General features: G+C 44.3%; 1 protein-coding gene across 1 annotated transcript in view; it reads right to left on the reverse strand.

The window, feature by feature from the left end:
- Positions 1-279: 279 nt before the first annotated feature.
- The window catches only part of LOC133577011 (immunoglobulin-like and fibronectin type III domain-containing protein 1), a 37,761-nt gene continuing 34,972 nt past the window's right edge, over positions 280-3,068 (reverse strand). Inside the window, exons 21-22 of the mRNA XM_061930490.2 lie at positions 699-1,025; positions 280-623 (exon numbers count right to left, since the gene is read on the reverse strand). Of these exons, the coding sequence (XP_061786474.2) occupies positions 619-623; positions 699-1,025 (332 nt within the window). The 3' untranslated portion in view covers positions 280-618. The remainder of the gene's footprint in view (positions 624-698; positions 1,026-3,068) is intronic.

The following is a 3,068-nucleotide window of genomic DNA, read 5'->3' on the forward strand; positions in this document are numbered from 1 at the left end:
GTCGATCTCACAATCCACTCTTCCCTCACTCGTGAACAAGACTCTGGGGTACTTGAACTCCTCCACTTGGGGCAAGATCTCCTCCCCAACCCGGAGATGGCACTCCACCCTTTTCCGTGGAATTTGTAATGAATGAAAAACACAAATACCACTTAATTGCAAGACCATTTAAATGTTTTTTATAGCTCTCCATGAACTTGCTTATCACACCTGTAGACAGTAGTGGGTTTTTGTCATAAACTGTAATGAAGATGTCGGAGTTGAAGGGGTCTGAGGGTGTAGTCATGCACTAAACCAATCGTACTGTGCTTGGACCCACTTCAACTTAAGTTCAGTGCAATTAATTAAATTGACTTCAGTTCAATTCAACAGTTTTTTGTCATAAATAGTAAAGAGATTACATTAGAGCATCAGTCGACACAGTCAAATCGTGCCAACACCAAGTAAAATTCCTGAATTCTGGTCGTTAAAGTCCCTGTTTTCCTTCGGTTGAAATGCAAATGTTGCCAGGTATGATCTGTGCTCAGGTTCGTTACGCTTCCCATCCTTTGGTACGATTGGTAAAGGTGGACTTGTACTTGGCGTAGTGTGAGTACGCCCTAAGCTGCTGATGCCGCTTCACTCTGCAAAAGGACAAAGATGTTATTGGTTGGTATACGCAGGAGGTTGAGTTTGAGTTCCAAAGTGTAAATATTCACCTCTGACGAACAGAATCATCGAGCTCTCGGCTAATCCTCGACCGTTGTCGACCACCACTTTGTACTCCCCGCCGTCCTTGGGCCCCACCCTCAGAATGAGCAAGGAGCAGACTCCGCAGACGTTGCTGATGAAGTAGTTGGCGTCCGTGTTCACGCTGATATTGTTGCGGTACCACGTCACCCTCGGAGTCGGGTCGCCCTTGACCGCGCAGCTCATGTGGCACTCGTAACCTTCCGGAGGCGTGCGACGCCTCAGTCGTTTGATGAACGCAGCCGGTGACGACAAGTCCAAAGGCTTCGTCCGTGGCATGTTCACTTTGAACTTTTCTGTAGCACAATGAAAGAGATTTCTCTGACTTTAATGTCATCTTGCTTGGCTGTTCTGTCTTTGCCTGAAAATAACCAGCCTGGTCCTCATTTATCTGGGAAAATCATTTGACATTTTGAAAAACACTAATAATAATAATCTGGGCCTCGTGTAGCTACAGTCGCGTGGCTTTCTTACTAAAAATAGACGTACGTTCTGTCAGAATTGTGTCATGATCTGTGGTCCGGATCATGTTTTTGTTATGTTCTGTTAGTTTTAGACTCCATAGTTCCTGTTTTTGTGCACCCTTGTTTGTTTTAGTTACCATGGCGACTTATTAGTTTCACCTGCCTCTGGTGTTCGGGACACGCACCTGCTCTAATCAAGAGACCATTATTTAAGCCTGTCTTTGCCAGTCAGTCGTCCTGGCGTCATTGCTTGTTTCATGCGATGCCATAGTTCATGCTGCTCCTTTTCATGTCCAATTCCAAGTTCGATTCATGCCGTGTCCGCGTAAGTCTTAGTTGTTTCATGCCACAGTAATTCTTGTTTGTTCCATGCCATAGTCCATGTAAGTGTTTAGCTTCTATGTTTCCCGCGTTAAGTTTTTTTGTTCGTTAGCTTCTCGTGTGAACGGCACGCTTTTTTTTTGTTTGGTTCCGGTCTTTGTGATGTGTAGGATTCATTGAGAAAATCAATATGTTCCTACCTGAAAGTCTTGTCCGGAATAGTCCGTATGCATCCCGGGAGAGCAAACCTCGCAGTAAGATGAGACCCCCCCGTTATGACAAATTGTTACTGACAGTTTGGTTATGTTTGGGTTTTCCTGTGTTTTTGTGTTTGGAATCACTTCCTGTCCTGGTGCTCTTGTTTTGTCAGTGTTTCCTGTTTGGTCTCTGTGTTTCGAAGCACCTTCACGTTCTGTTCCATGTCCTGCCAGCACACCTGTTCCTCGTTTAATTACTTCTATTTAGTTCCACCTGGGTCCCTCCTTCAGTGCTGGATCGACAGATACTGAGTGTGCTGTTTTTGTTTGTTCCTGCTTCCTTGTGAGTATTAAATTGGTTTCACTTGGATTCCGCTCTCTGCATCCTTGGGGTCACGCTGCGAACAACGCTCACCAGGTGGTGACACGTTCAAATTCAGAAAAATTCCGATGTATTAAAGTGTGCGCATGAACAAAGCCTGGCACAATTTGTTGTTACATAGCAATCAACGTGGAATTGATCTGAGGAGTTGGCTGGGTATGGCACACCCAGAGCACACCCTGGTCACGCCCCCTCTCAAATACGCGAATCATTTTGAAAATAGCCGTGCGCTTTGCACGTTGTGGCCAATCACATGCTTCTTTTTGGCGTTTGGAGCGATCACAAGCGGTTTGAAATTACTGGCTGCTGCGGGAAACGCATGAGGGACAAACTGTAAAAATTGATTATAAATCCACTTGTTTGTTTACTGTTAATATCTGGTTATTTTCTCTTTTAACATGTTCTATCTACACTTCTGGTAAAATGATAAAAAAAAATATTGATGTAATCATAGTAGTATCGACTAGATGCGCTCCTGTACTTGGTATCATTACAGTGGATGTCAGGTGTAGATCCACCAATGGCGTTTGTTTACATTGTGACGCCGGTGAGCTACGGTGTGTAGTGAAGCATGTTTAGCTATTCCTCGTAAGAAACTCACTTTATTTGGAGGCCAGGATTAGTGATTTAGAAGTCGCTAAAACACTGTGGATGGACGTTAGCTGCTAGCTGGCTAGCCATGTCTTAAATCACCTCTTCCTGAGGGTGTTTCAGTGTTATAACTTCACCTTTATCTTTACTTTTTACACCAAAATGCGTCCATTCTCCCTTTTCTGTCTACACACTGTGTCTGCTTGTAAGTACTCTGTGTGTGTGCGCTGCCCAACATGCTCCTCTGCTCCTAAAACCAGCAATGTCATGACGTGAAGACGCGCCGTCAAGCCCGTTAATTAAACAAAACGGTACTTTTTAGAGGCGGTATAGTACCGAATATGATTCATTAGTATTGCAGTACTATACTAGTACCGGTATACT

This window comes from Nerophis lumbriciformis, linkage group LG03, assembly GCF_033978685.3.
Source record: "Nerophis lumbriciformis linkage group LG03, RoL_Nlum_v2.1, whole genome shotgun sequence".
Lineage (NCBI taxonomy): Eukaryota > Metazoa > Chordata > Actinopteri > Syngnathiformes > Syngnathidae > Nerophis > Nerophis lumbriciformis.